The sequence below is a fragment of the Misgurnus anguillicaudatus genome, chromosome 21, assembly GCF_027580225.2.
Source record: "Misgurnus anguillicaudatus chromosome 21, ASM2758022v2, whole genome shotgun sequence".
NCBI classification, from domain to species: domain Eukaryota; kingdom Metazoa; phylum Chordata; class Actinopteri; order Cypriniformes; family Cobitidae; genus Misgurnus; species Misgurnus anguillicaudatus.
In genome coordinates, this window is record NC_073357.2 from 49757381 (window position 1) to 49774125 (window position 16745).

The 16745-nt window shown below is 36.7% G+C and overlaps 1 protein-coding gene across 7 annotated transcripts in view; it reads left to right on the forward strand.

Annotated features, from left to right (window-relative positions):
* The window catches only part of LOC129449107 (nuclear factor 1 B-type), a 105268-nt gene that overhangs the window by 70489 nt on the left and 18034 nt on the right, over positions 1 to 16745 (forward strand). For 6 of the 7 annotated variants that reach the window (XM_073859321.1, XM_073859326.1, XM_073859327.1 and 3 more), the window contains exons 5-10: positions 6 to 133; positions 1229 to 1341; positions 6341 to 6469; positions 6692 to 6876; positions 11992 to 12130; positions 12222 to 12304. In XM_073859321.1, coding sequence (XP_073715422.1) covers positions 6 to 133; positions 1229 to 1341; positions 6341 to 6469; positions 6692 to 6876; positions 11992 to 12130; positions 12222 to 12304 — 777 coding nt within the window. The remainder of the gene's footprint in view (positions 1 to 5; positions 134 to 1228; positions 1342 to 6340; positions 6470 to 6691; positions 6877 to 11991; positions 12131 to 12221; positions 12305 to 16745) is intronic. The other variant, XM_073859322.1, reaches the window with a different exon arrangement.

A 16745-nucleotide genomic window follows, 5' to 3' on the forward strand; every position in this document is an offset into this window, starting at 1 on the left:
TGTTCTCCAGAACTCCGATCACACAGGGTGCAGGTGTGAACTTCACAATGGCCGACATGCCGAGTCAGCCGTACTATCAAGACCTGAACTCAGGAGTGAGTTTACACCGATCCCTCTCGTCTCCACCTGGCAGGTTAGCATGAGTGCTGAAACAACACAAACACACTTTATTAACAACATGCAAACATGTACACACATTAATAATCCTTCTTTTGACTTTTTGGTTAAGAATACTTAACGGAAAACCACATAAATGTGGAACATGACTTCAAAACATGACTTCCCTTAAAACCAATGTTCATGTTTTATTTATGTAAATAACTATAAAACCTTTATAAAACTCTTTTAATTTTTATCTACATTTATTATTTTCAACCCAGCATTGGGTCAGAAAGGGACAAACTCAGCTGTTGGGTAAAATGAACCCAGAAAAATGCTTTAAATCAATGCAGCATTTTGGTGTTGGGGAAAGTTACTTTTAAAAGTAATGCATTACAATATTAAGTTACTCCCAAAAAAAGTAATTGCGTTACTTAGTTACTTCTCATGGAAAGTAATGCTTCCTTTACTTTGTAGCTACTTTTGCGTTACTTTTTCTTGGCTGAGGCTTGATCTCTTTCAGACCTTGCAGGTGTTTTTATGGCTGAAAAGTTCTGCATTCAGAAATTGCATATTTCATCACAAAAATCACAAAAACTGGCCTGCCATCTCAGTTTTTAACTCAAACTGTTCCCACACAGTCGTGTACACATAGAGTGCATAATGTGACTACCTTTAGCTTAATTCAGTACATAGTTTTTATCAAATTAATTAAACTAAAAAAATTACTTGCATTACTTTTTTGAAAAAGTTACTCAAATATTAATGTTTGTTTACATTTAAAAATTAATGCGTTACTTTACTCATTACTTCAGAAAAGTAATATTATTACGTAATGCATGTTACTTGTAATGCGTTACCCCAACACTGCCCAGAAGTTAAATTTCAACCCAATGGGTTGGGTTTTTCCCTTTCTGACCCAATGCAGGGTTAAAAGTAACTTATAACTTATATTTTTAAAATGTTATTTTTTCTATGTTATTTTAGGGCTGAATGAATAACTGTTGTACTGAAAACCATTAAAGATCTATAAACACACAAGTAAATATCTGACCTGTGAAACAGGTGTATGCAGTTTAGTCTGTCATTATAATTGTTTTAATGCCCATTCATCTGTCGTCATCTGCAGTAAGAGGCCTAAGACCATCCCAGACGATAGTATGGACACCAGCCCCACTGGGCCAGACTTTTACTCATCACCCAGTTCACCAGCCAGCAGACCTTGGCATGAGAGAGACCAAGGTGAGAAATATTTTACAGTCAAGCAAGTGTTACAAGTATTAAGGTTGTAGCTCTTTGTACAGTATAATGTTGTTAAACTAGTCTTTACCAGTTTAAACTTCCCAGGCTTCATGCAAATGTAATAAAAAACACATCAACGTGCATCAGCCTGTGGCATTCTTATAACGTCTGCCATCTTTCTGAATGCTCACCAAACATTTGGGTAACAGTAATACTTTCCAGTGTGCCTCAACTGAACATACAGCAAAACTTACAGAATGAAAAAGCTGGTTGCCTTGTTTGTTTTGATTGAATCTTTGATAAGACAGCATTTATTGGTGATAAGTGTCACACTTTTACAAGGTGGAACTGTCCAGTCTTGTTTTATGTGGGCATGTGTGTGCCAGTATTGGGTATTGTTTCATTTCTCTTTGTTGCTGTATTTCAAAGACTCATTTTTTGCCACTTTCAGCTTAGTTTAGTTAATTTTTTAACACAATATTAAATAGATCCACCCAAACAATTAAAAAATACCATGAATTTACAACATGCATAACTAACCTTTCACCTATGCATATTACATTATGAGTGTGTATTTGAGTGCCCCAATAGTCACAATGCATAACCCTTCATGTCTTTATTTACATACCTTCTTACAAAACTTCTGTTTAAATCCATGTTTAAATATAAAAATATATTCATAAAAAGCACATATATTTATAAATAAAATATTATGCTTAAGGTAAATTAAGGTTGTTCTTAAGTATTTTAGCTTTTTTACTTTATATGGCAATCAATTATTTTGATGTAAATCAAACTTAACTACTGGTGTCCTGTCTGCATGGGTAGGTAATTGATTTGCCAAGTTCCGCCCTCATAAAGGGGATTTGTCTGGCGTGTGGCAACCATTGAACTTGACCTGGCCTCTAAAGTGGGTGTGTCAAAGGTCAAGGCAGGGTTGTGACCTTTGTGTTTAGACAACAGATCCACATGGGATGAGGGGGATTGAAAGGAGAAACTGCAGCATTAGTTACTCCTCTTACTCCTTGACAGGACCACACGAAAGCTGGGGAGACAGAATTTAGAAGAAACCTTTACAAATTTCTGTATAATTAAAACACGTTATTATAAGGTCTACAAATGTCTATTTAGATTATGAGTATATGACTTTACACTTGGATTAAATATCATGTTTTCAGCAAAAAATATTTTTCCAAAAATTAGCAGACACAAAAACATTTGCTTACCAATTAACATACAGTGTCGAAATTGTGAATTTTAAGTCTTAACCAAAGAAAGATGAACAAAAATAGTTTATTGTATCATGTAGGGAAGTGAAATGGTATGAGAGAGAGGGAGATAGAGAGAGATAGTCAGGCAGGTGTGATAGCGTCTGTTTGAACTTGTCCCTTGACAACCAACAGGTGGCCAATATGAAAGATAGAAAGAGAGCAATAAAGAACCACCATCAGCAATTTCAACAACATTTTTTAATGTTTTGAGAAATCTGCTTTTCCTAATGCCATTTGTTTTCTTGATAGCAGAACACATTTGCTACATGTTGATATTATTTCCTGTCCTATTTATGGTTTGTTTGTTTTATTGATTTTTTTCTCCTCCCTTGACTTTACTTGATGCTTCTGTTTTGCTGACGATTCACTGTGAGAGACAAAGAAAGATAACATTGAGATGGATGGAGGAGAGGGGGATGGGGTGGAAAGAGGGGGATATAGCTCATGAGAAAGTGGTTTGTTTTGTAAAACTCATATCAGAAGGAGCGAGGCATGAATATTAAAGCCATATGAGGCCTTGACAGAAGGAAACTGCCTCGGCCAAACCAGCTCTCATGTGCAGAGAAACACACATAAATACACACACGAACAAAAATATACCTTTCTGATTTCATATCAAATAAACTATCGAAAAGGACCAAGTTGTTATGTTGTCACCGCTGTGAAACAGTCGTCAATCTCTCGCCCTTTCTTTGTTTTTCTTGGAACTTGTTTGATAACTTAAGGGCTGACAAAAAGAATATATTAGCTATATACCTCCAAATTGGCACATTATAGTTTAGGCATATTGTGAAGATTTGAGATTAAGTTCTCTTGTTATTTTCTCTTTCTTTCTATGTACTGTATACCTCACATCTTTCTTATCTTCCTTATCGTAAATGGAAATAAACTGTATATTATAGAAATACTGTATATCACCCAACAATCGCTATCGGTCGATAAAGTAATTTTTTTGGTAACACTTTATTTTACAGTGTCTTTGTTACACATGTTACATGTAATTATTATAGTAATAACAGTTAATTATGCATAATTACATGCAACTTATCCTAAACCAAACTGTAATCCTAACCCCAACCCTATAGTAAGTACATGTTGTTGATGATTATTACTTATATATAATTGTGACGCCGTAAAATAAAGTGTAACCATTTTTTTTACAACAGCCGATAGCCATCGCCGATATATCCTGTCAATCAAAAAAGAACAGGAAATGCGATGAATTTGTGCTCTGTGGATAGAAAATGTAAAGAAACGTCACTAATGTTTCATATTAATTGTCATTATATGAATGAATAACATTCAGAAAATGTAATCAGAATTTAGTTAACGCACGTTAATAGCCACCCAACTATTGGCATCGGTCGATATTAGTCTCAATTATTCAGTATTTATGTTTGCGGTATCGGTGGAAAAAATTTATTTCGGTACGTCTCTAGTATATTAGTATTTACTGTAGTAAAATGTAGTATACTGTAATATTACAGTAATTACTGCGTCTTTTAACATATACTACAGGATTCTGTTGTTTTAACTATAGTAAATTAGTAAACTGGAGTAAATATTGCAGTATATTTATTATCTACTAGGGTAAGGTTTAAAATCTTTTTTCTGATCCTCTGTAAAATGTGTGGTGACAATGTCATTTGAAAACCATACAGTATGGTAAATTCAGAGTTTCTGAAAAACCAAGTTTTATATTTAAAACTAGGGATCGGCACTTTAGCCAATAAACGTATGTTTTAATATTTTTCACAATACTCTTCCTTATATAGCTTATTTTTTCTGTATTTACTATAAAATGTCTTTTAAAACTGACTTTTTTTCACCAGAGGTGCCAAAAAATTCACCAAAGAGCCTTTTAGCCTTTTTAGGCAAGTAGATTAAAAATGTTAATGCAAACTCTTGCTAACAAGTTATACAAATAAATATTGTACAACTACTTAGTCATGTGTAAATAAATAAATAATATTAAATATAATAAAAAATGAAGTATAAATATTTTATTTTTGATATACACCATTTCAAAATCATATACGGTATACAAACCCCACATTAGGAGTGAGTGAGGTCAGTCTGTAAAACCTCTATGAGCAATGTTTATCTCTAGGTTAAGTCTAGGGGAGATTACATGACCTAGTTATTTAATCTCAGAAAGGTTTTTGTAATGACTTATGTTTACATGTAAAATCTGTGTGTAATAAAGCGTATTAGGTGTATAATGTTTTACAGCGTTTTCTATTTTGTGTGGTGCTGTATAGAGGGAACACAGGGATAGGACACAAAAACACACACACATGGAATCCCCCTACATTCCAATGCCTTTGTGCTATTCAGTCAAGATCATTTACCTTTCCTGCTATCACAACACTGAGAAAGACTGAGAAAGAGAGGGAGGCAGAGATAGAGAGAGACGTTGAGCGAGTGAAACAGAGCATTTCTGAAGTTAAATACACAGAGACGTAGTGTAGTGATGCATTACTTCATCCAAAGCTGTCCAAACACACAACCACAAGACACCCTGTGAAGAGCTTGCTCATGTCATTAGCTTTGTTTGCCTCCCTCGATTTTCCTCATCTCATCATTCCTGTTTCATTGCATTTTCATCCTTTCTTGTTCATTTTCTCATTTTATCTTTGATTGTCAGAGAGGAGGCCAAGCGCTGCATCTCCTCCATGTCTGCTTAAGAAGCACATGATTCTATCTGTCTAGATGTTTAATGGACAGAGAGAGATTTTGAGGGGTTTTTTTGCAACAAAATCACAATTTAGCAAATTCTCTGAACAACAATATCCTGTTATTTAGTTCAGGTGGTGTGAATAAGTTGTGAAGAGATTTATTAAATTTGTTTTGAATTGCAGGAACAAAAGCTTTTTTGATGCGTACATAGCATTGATACTGCATAGTTAAAAGGAATTAGTTAAAAGGACACTTCACCTTTTTGAAAATATACTCATTTTCCAGCCGATCTCCGGGTCTTGTGGTACCATTTTAGCATAGCTTAGCATAATCCATTAAATCTGATTAGACCATTAGCATCACATTCAACAACTACCAAAGAGTTTAAACTATTTTTCCTGTTTAAAACTTGACTCTTTTGTAGTTACATCTTGTACTAAGACTGATGGGACATTAAATTTTTTTATTTTCTAGGCAGATATAGGAGCTATACTCTCATTCTGGTGTAATAATCAAGGACTTTGCTGCTGTAACATGGCTGCAGCAGGCGTAGTGATATTACGCACTGCCCCGAAAATAGTCCCCTTGGTACTTTTCAATAGCTAGGGACTATTTTCGGGTACTGTGTAATAACAATGCGCCTGCTGCAGCCATGTTACAGCAGCAAAGTCTATTATTATTACGCCAGAATGAGAGTATAGTTCCAAATCTGCCTAAAAAATCGCAACTTTTAATTTTCTGTCGGTCTTGGAACTACAGAAGAGTCAAGTTTTAAATAGGAAAAACAGTGAAACTCTTTGGTTATTTTTTAGAGCGATGCTAATGGTCTAATCAGATTCAATGGATTGTGCTAAGCTATGCTAAAAGTGGTAGCGCCAGACCCGGAGATCAGCTGAATGGATTCTAAAACGTTAAAAATCAAATGGTTAACTCTAGGGGAGCTGGAAAATGAGCATATTTTCTAAAAAGGGGAGTGTCCCTTTAAGCAAAAATCTGTAAGCTGAAATCTGTTAGCTAAGATTATATCTAACCTTATCTGATTTTTTTAGCAGACATGTCATCTCCCACCATGAAGAAGCCTGAGAAGCCATTATTTAGTCCAACATCTCCACAGGACTCCTCACCTCGGCTCAGCTCCTTTCCCCAGCACCACCACCCAGGACTGACCGGCCATAGTGGTACGACTTCAAATTACTCCTCAAAAAAATCTGTGTATTTATATAGATATATAGACATGGGTAGGACTTCATGACTTTGTACTTAGGGTTTATTGGAAAAAATGTGGCCGGCATGATGTATTCGTTAAAGTGATAACAACCCATGGGAAACAGCTGATGGAATTGCGTTCATGTTTTCATATTAAAACCTATTACTAAAGTATCTGTTCTCTCCGTGTGTAGTTATCTCCACCAGGAGTCCACCTCCACATTCACCGCTGCAGTTCTCCGCCTCTGCCATCCTTCCCCCGGCCCCCTCGCCCTACATCTCTCACGGCGCCATCCGTTACCCTCCGCACCTCAACCCGCCCGATTCCCTCAAAAACTACATGCAGCCTTACGACCCGTCCAGTCCACAGAGCAGCCAGGTAAGTTACTCACGTACACGCACATGCGCACGCATTAACCCTTACACAATCATATGTAATTAGTACAGTGTTTGTTTCTACTGGAACAGAGCTTTTAATACTCACAACTGTGTCTGCATTGTCCACAATGCATAATAGATCCCAGCTGTTAAAACAGAGCGTTAGTTTAACGTCTCAATAATAATCGAAATAGACCCGTTCCTGAGAAACGCGCACATATGGGACAAGAACAGATTCGCAACGTACTAGAAATAATATGCATCATGTGTGCCGCAAATTGTCCGACATAATCATCGTGTTGTCACATGTGTTAACCATACCACGCTGCCGTACCCCCTGAAAATAATGAGACCCTCATTGTACGAACAGATTCGGTAAACACAAAGATGCTTCGGCGCAGCTTTCCTTTCCCTCCTGGCTCTGCCTCTCGCCGTCTGTCTATCTCGCTGTCTCTGGTTGTTCCCACTGCATCCAGCTCGAGTTTGATTAACAGGCCACATTGTTTCAGCGCGGTAATTGACCCAGTTTAGCTAACGAACACAAAATCATTAGTGGTTTGCTCTGTCGCCGCCTCGTCTAAATCGGCGCAGAGCGGGACGCTGGCCCAAACTCTGGCCTCTCCAACGCTGCTGCGGCTCTGTTTACCAGCGACGCTGTAAAGGAAGCGAAGGGGAACGAATAAAGAGGGAGAAAAAGCAACAACAAAAGCAAGTCAATAAACACTCCAACCAGGCCAGCCACTGCGCATTAGCACAAACACATATGCGCTCAATGTGGATCCAGCTCTGGAGTAACTACCGTTTCTGCATATGTTCATTGAAGCTGTGATTATATTAATGGAAATAAAAGAGGACATTTTTGAGCTATTACTGTATATTAATTAAATAATTTTTAAATAGAATATATGAAGCATGTAAAACATCTAAACTGAGACTTTTACATGATGCTCCTTTTACTGTTGTATTTCTGTTAAAACATATTTTAGACTTATAACATCCGCTAAAATTTATTAATTTTAGCTTATAATTTCTCATTTATTATTTACATGATGGAAAGTCACAGAAACAGACTGGCAACAGGATGGTAAAAAAAGAAGAAAACCACAAAACCAGTCTTAAAGGAATATTCCATTTTCTTAAAAGAAAAATCCAGATGATTTACTCACCACCATGTCATCCAAAATGTTGATGTCTTTCTTTGTTCAGTCGAGAAGAAATTATGTTTTTTGAGGAAAACATTGCAGGATTTTTATAATTTTAATGGACTTTATTAGACACCAACAATTAACACTTAACTCAACACGTAACAGTTTTTTTAACGGAGTTTCAAATGACTATAAACAATCCCAAACGAGGCATAAGTGTCTTGTCTAGCAAAACGATTGTCATTTTTGACAAGAAAAATAACAAATATACACTTTTAAAGCACAACTTCTCGTCTAGATCTGGTCGTGAGGCGCCATGACGTCAAGAGGTCACAGAGGACGAACGCGAAACTCCGCCCCAGTGTTTACAAGTGTGTTGAAAGAGGACCATTCCTACATTGTTGTATGTCAACTGATACTAATTAATGTCTTTGTGTCAGTTTATTGTTTACAATGGTCCGCAAATGTGCGTTTTATATATGTAACACGTGACCTCCCTACCTCACTACGCATTTACGTTAGGTCGCGCTGGACCGAATCTAGACGAGAAGTTGTGCTTTAAAAGAGCATATTTTTAATTTTTCTTGTCAAAAATGACAATCGTTTCGCTAGATAAGACCCTTATGCCTCGTTTGGGATTGTTTATAGTCATTTGAAACTCATTATAGTCATTTGAGTCATTTGAAACAAGTTGAAAAAAACTGTTACGTGTTGAGTTAAGTGTTAATTGTTGGTGTCTATTAAAGTCCATTAAAATGAGAAAAATCCTGCAATGTTTTCCTCAAAAAACATAATTTCTTCTCAACTGAACAAAGAAAGACATCAACATTTTGAATGACATTGTGGTGAGTAAATTATCTGGATTTTTCTTTTAAGAAAATTGCATATTCCTTTAAGGACTATGGGTATATTTGTAGCCATTGCATAAAATACATTGTATGGGACTAAATTATTGTTTATTCAAAAATCATTAGGATATTAAGTAAAGATCATGTTCTATAAAGATATTTTGTAAATTTCCCACCGTAAATATATTAAATATGTATTTATTATTAATAATATGTGTTGCTTTGTGTTGCCAACTTTAAAAGTGTTTTTATGAATATGTTAAGTTTTTGCCCCCTTAGATTTTAGATTTTTAAATAGTTGTATCTCGGCCCAATATTGTCATATCCAAACGAACCATACATCAACAGAAAGCTTATTTATTCAGATGCAGTGGCGGCCGGTGACTTCTCTTCCGAGGGGTGCGAATTCAAAATATGTGTCGTAGTGTCGTGTGGGGCTCATCATGTCAAAATATGTGTTTGGTGCATCATGTGAAACTCACGCACCTAAAGGATTATTAGGAACACCTGTTCAATTTCACATTAATGCATTGGTGTAATGGTGTGGGGGATGTTTTCTTGGACACTTTAGGCCCGTTGTTTCTGACCGTGTCCATTCCTTTATGACCACTATGTACCCATCCTCTGATGGCTACTTTCAGCAGGATAATGCACCATGTCACAAAGCTCGAATCATTTCAAATTGGTTTCTTGAACATGACAATGAGTTCACTGTACTAAATTGGCCCCCACAGTCACCAGATCTCAACCCTATATAGCATCTTTGGGATGTGGTGGAACGGGAGTATCGTGCCCTGGATGTGCATCTCAAAAATCTCCATCAACTGCAAAATGCTATCCTATCAATATGGGCCAACATTTCTAAAGAATGCTTTCAGCCCCTTGTTGAATCAATGCCATGTAGAATTAAGGCAGTTCTGAAGGCGAAAGGGGGTCAAACACAGTATTAATATGGTGTTCCTAATAATCCTTTAGGTGAGTGTATGCACATCATGCCTCATTTCCAGTAAAATACTCGCAAGATACTAACTTAACACTAAACTCTGATTACACATGATTTTAAGCAAGTATCTGGCAAACGCGAGCTTCTCTTTTATTATAAACCCCTTCGAAGCGTCTGCAGCAGACACGTATTTTGACATGACGAGCCACACACACGACATTTCAAACACATTTTTTGAATTCGCGTCCCTCGGAAGAGAGGCCAACGGTCACCACTGCATCTAAATAATGAAGCTTTCCATTGATGTATGGTTCGTTTGGATAGGACAATATTCACATATATGTTCACATGATACGCCAAACACAAAATTTTGACACGACGAGCCACATACATAACGGGCGAAATAAATTTCAGTCAAAAGTCACTGGCCGCTACTGTTCAGATGTATAAATTTCAATAAAAAAATTGACCCTTATGACTGGTTTTGGGGTCTAGGGTCACATTTATTTTCTTTTTTTGTTAGTTATGCCAACATTGGTTCATCCACAATGATTTCTTTTGTTTTGGTAGTTTATTGTTCTTTGTTCACTTAGTTGTGATAAAAGAAAACAAAATTTTCCTTTCTTTTAAATAAAAAATGTAATAAAATCTTTATTGTCATTGCACATGGTACAACAAAATTAAGTGCAATCCTAAGGTGGGATCAGTACAAACAATTTAAAACTAAAATTAACAATAAAATGAACACAACGACAAAACATACTACACATTGACAGACATTTATTGCACCATTTAGACTAAAGTACTGCACATTATAAAACATTAGTTCAGTATTGCATGTTATGAACGGCGTGGTACATTATTGCACATTCTGAATTGTCTAAAAATAAAGGTGATCTAAGAACATAATATATTTTCGACAGCTTCACCCTGCTGTGGTCATGGTGACTTAACTCCTCCTCCTTAGCAGGTGATGGATTGAGCTTCTGGTGAGACTCGGTTTAAAAAAACTGAACATCTCAGCCAAGCAACCCAGACTGTCCCACTCATCTTAATTAGTAGCACGAAATGACTTCGAAAGTGATTGGCCTCTCCGAATATTTTATAAGGAAATCTAAACTCCTTTTGGGATCTTGTGAGTGGTTAACACTTACGTTACATTTCTGCTTGAATTCATTTTTATGCCTTTTTATGTGGCTTTAATTATGAGAATGTGTCCGAAGCATGTGATTAAAGTCAGTATAGTTAATCTAGTTAAAGTTTTCGATATGGCTTTGGTATTAATATAAATGCGTGCCATCAAACTTGACTAAATCCAGGGAGCAGTGATTAAAATCTTGTAACCTAATTGTATCCTGGAAGGGGAATAAACAATTCTGTCTTTAACAAATGCATTATGCCCCTAAATTAAAACGCTGCTAAACTAGTGCGCAAATAAACATTTCAAATTCAATTGGATGTGTTCGGAAACACAACGCGGATTGTTTGAGGGATTTCTTCATTCTCTGTGTATGAAAGCAAGGTTGCGGTACTAAGTTTTATATGCCCGCTGCCCGAACGGTAAACAAAGGGCTCATAGATTGAACGAGGCAAAGCGCACTGGAACTGTTACTCGGGAGAAACCACAGGGAACGATAAAGGTCGTAAATATTTGCCGTTGCTGGGGTCCGGAGCTTGGTGGGGGGAGATCACTCTGCAAATAACACGGGGCATATAATCGGGTGGATGGGAGCCAGGATGTTTTTATGCTTGCTTTAACGCAGATTATATTACACCCTAATTAAACATTCTATTCACATTGGGGAACCCCATGGACACCATTCTCTTACATAAAGGCCTGTTTGAGTTTTGAACTTAGTGCCCCGCTATGTGAATTCTGTAGAGTCTGTCTCCTGCAGTCAGAAGTTGAAGGTGGTAGACGCTTTCTCTTTCTCTCTTTCTATCCCTCTTTCTCTTTTGTGTTCCCTCCACCTCCTCTTTTTCTGCTTTTTGTATCAGTTATGAAAAACGCAAACTCAGCTTTGTAGCTCTGATGGTGAAGGAAGATCAAAGTATTGCATTAATCTGCCTACATGTCTGTAAAAACAGAAAGGAACATGATCACTCGTGGCTTAATAAATTCAAACCAACCACAAATTCCTGGAATGCTGACAGGCTGCTTTTTCTTTCCAATTTTGCAGCCCAACAGCAGCGGTCAGGTACTAGGGAAAGTTCCCAGTCACTTTACGCCAGTGCTGGCCCCCTCACCACACCACGGGACGGTCAGACCAGTGTCTCTTTCGATGGCCGACACCAAGCCAATCACCACATCCTCAGAGGGTAAGTTAAACTTGCATGCATTACCTGTGTCACACACACATACACACTGTATTTTTGTATTAGATCCTGACTATGTGTGGTATGTGTGTAGGTTATTCGTCTCCAGGCACCCCCACTGCCAACCGTTTTGTGGGACTGAGCCCCAGAGACCCAGCCTTTCTTCACCAGCAACAGGTGAGACACATCCCATCCCCCTTAACTTTTCCCTTCTTTTCCCTTCCTGTTCTTTCCCAAATCCCCATCCAGCTGTTCGGCATTTCCAACAGGTGTCCACGTTTTCAGACAGGTAGCGCATCACAAAATATGTTCATCATTTCTAGTCACATTCGTGGCCCTATGAATGAAAAGCAAGATGTTTTAACTGTTATGACAGAACGAGGTGCAAACTCTGGCTGTCTGAAGGTAAAACTTGTATTTTTGTGTCTTTTTATTTGTTGGTCTGTAAGACATGTGCATACAAGAGATGCTGCGTAGAATATTTGGGTTATTATTAAGCATTTAATGGCATTCTGGCATTTAGCCTCTTACTTTCGGTTGCTGAAAACCTCTTTCCACTTGCTCGCCACAGTCACGTTTAGAGGTTTATGGTTTTTGCAAGTGTGGGTTTTTTGGCACTGTTATTAAAACGCGATTGGTTTCCATAAATTCATAGGTTTTCAAGTGCCCCCATTTAATCCAGCCACCCCAAAAACGATTCGGAAGTACTTAAAGGAACAGTATGTAGGGTTGTGGCCAAAACTGGAAATGCAATAACAAAACTTGTGGCTAAAACTGGTACTGCAATCACACAACTGGTGGTCAATACACAAAATGACAACAAATACATCAGTTGAGGGCTGCAACTCCACTTTTTAAATGACAATATCCTGCCCGGACCACTGTTGTCAGTGATATAAGTGTTTGAAATGAAAATTATTTCTTAATGTCTAGTGACATATTTTATGATTAATTGATATACATTTCTTACATACTGTTCCTTTAAGATAAAAAAATAATAATACATTTTTATTGCATTAAAATATCTAACCAAGCTTCAATTGATAAGGATGGGACTTTTATCCACAAAAAATGCCAGTTACTTTAATAAACTTAAAAATAGCATTTTTGTTTTGAGACTTTCCATCCACACTGGTACTTTTTAAAGTTACATACATTCATTGTTTTGAATAGTTTAATAGTTTTCCCTGTTTACACTATAACATGTGTTTTAAAAAGTATCCACATGTGACAACAAGTGTTGAGCAAGTTACTGAGTTACTTAGTAATTAGTTACAGTTACTAGTTACTTCTTTTAAAAGTTATTAAATTACACCACCAATTACTGTATATCAAAAATAATTAGTTACTAGGGAAAGTAACATTTAAGTTACTTTTATGTCTGCTTTTTAAATGTAAATATGAACAGTACTGAACAGTCAAACAGTAAAATGATAGGCCACAGTGGGCGTCACTCTTTTGTTAGATTGGTTATGTACTGCATTATTTTAATGAAGTTTCTTATATGGATGGGCTATTTTACACATAAGACTCACATGTGTAAAATAATACATCACATACTGTAGGAGCCTATTTTGCTTTAGATTCAGCCTTTGAATATTTTTGTTAGAAATTATCTTAATATGTAAGCTTAGTTTATTTATGTATATCATTTAGACCATTTAGACAAATATTCTGTATGTTTACATTGAAAATATATAACGTGTTAAAATTGTGTACTGTCTCTTTAAGAATTGACTTTAAGACTGAAGCTTGCGGCAGGTAGTGGGCTCTTTGGAATACAGTGGAGTCGCACAGTTTTCTTTACCGCATCCGTGATTTTTAAGATGATATATTGTTTGTATATTTTTTATGTTTGATTTAAATGATAAACAAAATTAAAGGAAGATATTTAATCAGAAAACGGAGTACGTGGATTGTTTTGTCGAACGGACACAGAGCGAGTGGATTGTTTTGTCGGATACGGAGCGAGTGTAACCAAAACTGAAACTGAATGCGCACTCACACATACTATGGAGTTTTAACACGGGTGTACAGGGCAGGGTGCATATTTTACTGGAAAGGGTGTACAGCGCAGGGTGCATATTTTACTGGAAACAACAATCGCAGATCGTTCTCTTCCATGAAAGCCGATGTAAACATCTAAGAATATATTAACATTTCTTAAATTTCTTACTTTTGTGGACAACAAATGCAAGTTGATGTCAAACTGGGATAGCTTGGCAAAGACAGTTTACAAACCAGACGCAAAAGGGGGTGCAAATGCATTTGCTATTTAAACAACGCGGCGCTAAACGTGAAAATTATAATTGCGCAGGGTGGAAACTAGCAAAAGACACTTGCGTTGCGCATTGCGCTGTATTGCGCTGGGTGTAAGATAGAGCCCATTATGTTTATTCTATACGCACTGTCGGTCATGATGAAGTTTACTGATTCATTCCACTACGGTCCTGTGACGTTAGATCAGAAATGTCTTGTCTGCAAGTGTTATTTTTTTACAAAATAGAGTAACGTGAGTAACGAACTCATTTAAATTTCAGTAATTGTAATTGCGTTACTTGATTTAAAAAAATACTTGACTCGTTACTGCTAAAAGTAGTGGAATTACAGTAACGCGTTACTCCCATCACTGGTGACAACATATTCAAAAAAGTTTAGCTTTCACTAGACATAAGCGACATAAGGATTTAAAGGGAAAGCATTTGATAAATGTACAATAGGTGCTGAGACGATTGATGGAGCTCCTCATATATCTTTACAAGAAATATTCCAGTGTGACCCAAAAATACTTTTTTGGGGGCTGCTGTGAATTAGTTTAAACATATACATTCAGTACAAACTATAGTCTACTCAAATAGTCTCTTTTTATTTTCTCTTTTAACCGTTCAGTTAACAAGTCAGAATTGACAGATTTATTTACAGCAAGGGATGTTTCTTGGACCCTTTATTAGGATGGCTTCCTTTGAGATCCATTCCAACATAATATGTATCTTGTCATGCAGTGCTATAACTACTGTCGAACAATAGCTAGCATTGTCTTTAGATGGACAAAATGATATACAGCAAAAACATGAGCGATTTGGTTAATGTCAGGTCAGGCTTATAAGGTACTTAGTGAATTTTCTTGTTTTGGCAAAAACCTCAGTATTGTAAAATGAAAAATAGTTGTGTGTGCGGCGACGGCCCCGTGCAGCATTAAAGGGCTGGTCTGAGGCCAGTATTTTCCACCCTCCTCTAATTGAATTCATCTGCACGCGGCGACATCATAATTAGTGGTTTTTCTCCAGCTCTGCTCCTGAGTTACAGTAATGGCAAGACTCACTTTTATTGCTCTCTGGTTTGGCATAGTTGGACTGTGCCACAAAATGCACAGCTCACCACCAGGGACGGTACTTCAGGCTGCCTCATTTAAAAACATGGGACTAATTACTTTGAGAATGATTTTATTAAGATGCCTGCGGTAGAATTGGTTGATGGATTGATAAAATTGATTGTTAGACTTAATGAAGGGAAGAATATTGATCAAACCAAAAGATCGATGGATGAAGTAGCTTGATGAATGAATGCAGGGCGAGATGTATGTATATCTTTTAGCAGGGATCACACACAGGCTCGGCAGCTGTCATCTTTCACTACTGACCCATCTCTTGCTTAATGCCTTTTGTTTTAGCTGTAGTTTACTTAACAGGGAGAGGGATCAGATGACAGCCATCAACATCCATCATGGTGTTATGTACTTGAGCTTTCGTTTGTCCTTGAAAGTGAGATTTGTATAGCAAGGCCTGACCCTTGTTAACCATTGAGCCGGCACTTTCATTGGGTAAATAATGTGTCCAGTATACACTAGCTTTGATTCTGGGTGATTTATCATTGGATATTATGAGATGTATTGACACCTGTGCACCCCTGCCGGGCTTTTGTCAGAGCATGTGGAGTGACGTGTGGGGCGTATGGATTACAGCCGTCGCCGTGGCTTCACCTTACAGACCCGTTGAGCTTTTTTCCCAGCATGCTGTGGGGCAGGGTGCTGCGTAGAGCTCAGCCTGACTGTCTAGAAACTGAGAAAGCCTCAGACACTCAGCAGGGTTCATTCTTTCTTTCTATTTAATGCCTTTATTCATTTTCTTTTAATGTATCTTTCTTTCTTTTGTTTGTTCTTTCTTTCCTTCTTTCTTTATTTTCTATTTAATGCATTCATTAATTTTCTTTCAATTTATCTTTTTCATTTGTTTGTTCTTTTTTCTTCTCTCGTTCATTTTTTTCCCATTCTTTTGTTCATACTTTTGTTCTTTATTTTTTCTTTATTTAATTCGTTCGTATCGTTCTTTTTTCTTTTCTTTTTTCTTTTTTCTTTGTTTTCTTTCTATTTAATGCCTTCATTCATTTTCTTTCGATTTATCTTTCTTTCATTTGTTCATTCTTTTTTCTTCCATCGTTCGTTCTTTTTCCATTCTTTTGTTCGTACTTTTGTTCTTTCTTTATTTTTTTCTTTATTTTGTTCATTATTTTTTCTTTCTTTTCTTTCTTTTCAAATCCATCTATGCTTTTCTTTTTTTCTTTTTTTCTTTCTTTCTTTCTTTCTTTCTTTCTTTCTTTCTTTCTTTCTTTCTTTCTTTCT